At 43.9% G+C, this 255-nt stretch overlaps 1 protein-coding gene across 1 annotated transcript in view; it reads left to right on the top strand.

The window, feature by feature from the left end:
* The window catches only part of LOC119586779 (eIF-2-alpha kinase activator GCN1-like), a gene marked incomplete at its 5' end in the record, with an annotated part of 1,894 nt that overhangs the window by 1,190 nt on the left and 449 nt on the right, over positions 1 to 255 (top strand). Inside the window, 1 exon segment of the mRNA XM_037935500.1 lies at positions 35 to 228. Within this exon segment, the coding sequence (XP_037791428.1) occupies positions 35 to 228 (194 nt within the window).

The following is a 255-nucleotide window of genomic DNA, read 5'->3' as shown; positions in this document are numbered from 1 at the left end:
AATTTCAAGAATCCAATTTATCTTTTTTTTTCAGGAAACTGTGAATAGTCTTTTTCCAGTATTTGAAAAGTTCCTCAACACCGCACCCAAGCATGCCAGCTACGATTGTGTCAGGCAGAGTGTCATCATTCTCATGGGTTCCTTAGCCAAGCATTTGGACCACACAGACCCCAAGATCAAACCCATTGTTTTCAAGCTGGTTGAAGCCCTCCCACTCCATCACAGCAGGTGCGTTTCAGTTGGAGATCTTCAGCT

Source organism: Penaeus monodon, chromosome 22 (assembly GCF_015228065.2).
Source record: "Penaeus monodon isolate SGIC_2016 chromosome 22, NSTDA_Pmon_1, whole genome shotgun sequence".
NCBI classification, from domain to species: Eukaryota; Metazoa; Arthropoda; class Malacostraca; order Decapoda; family Penaeidae; genus Penaeus; species Penaeus monodon.
The sequence above is the reverse complement of the archived record's forward strand: the minus strand, read 5'-3'. Positions and strand labels throughout refer to the sequence as shown.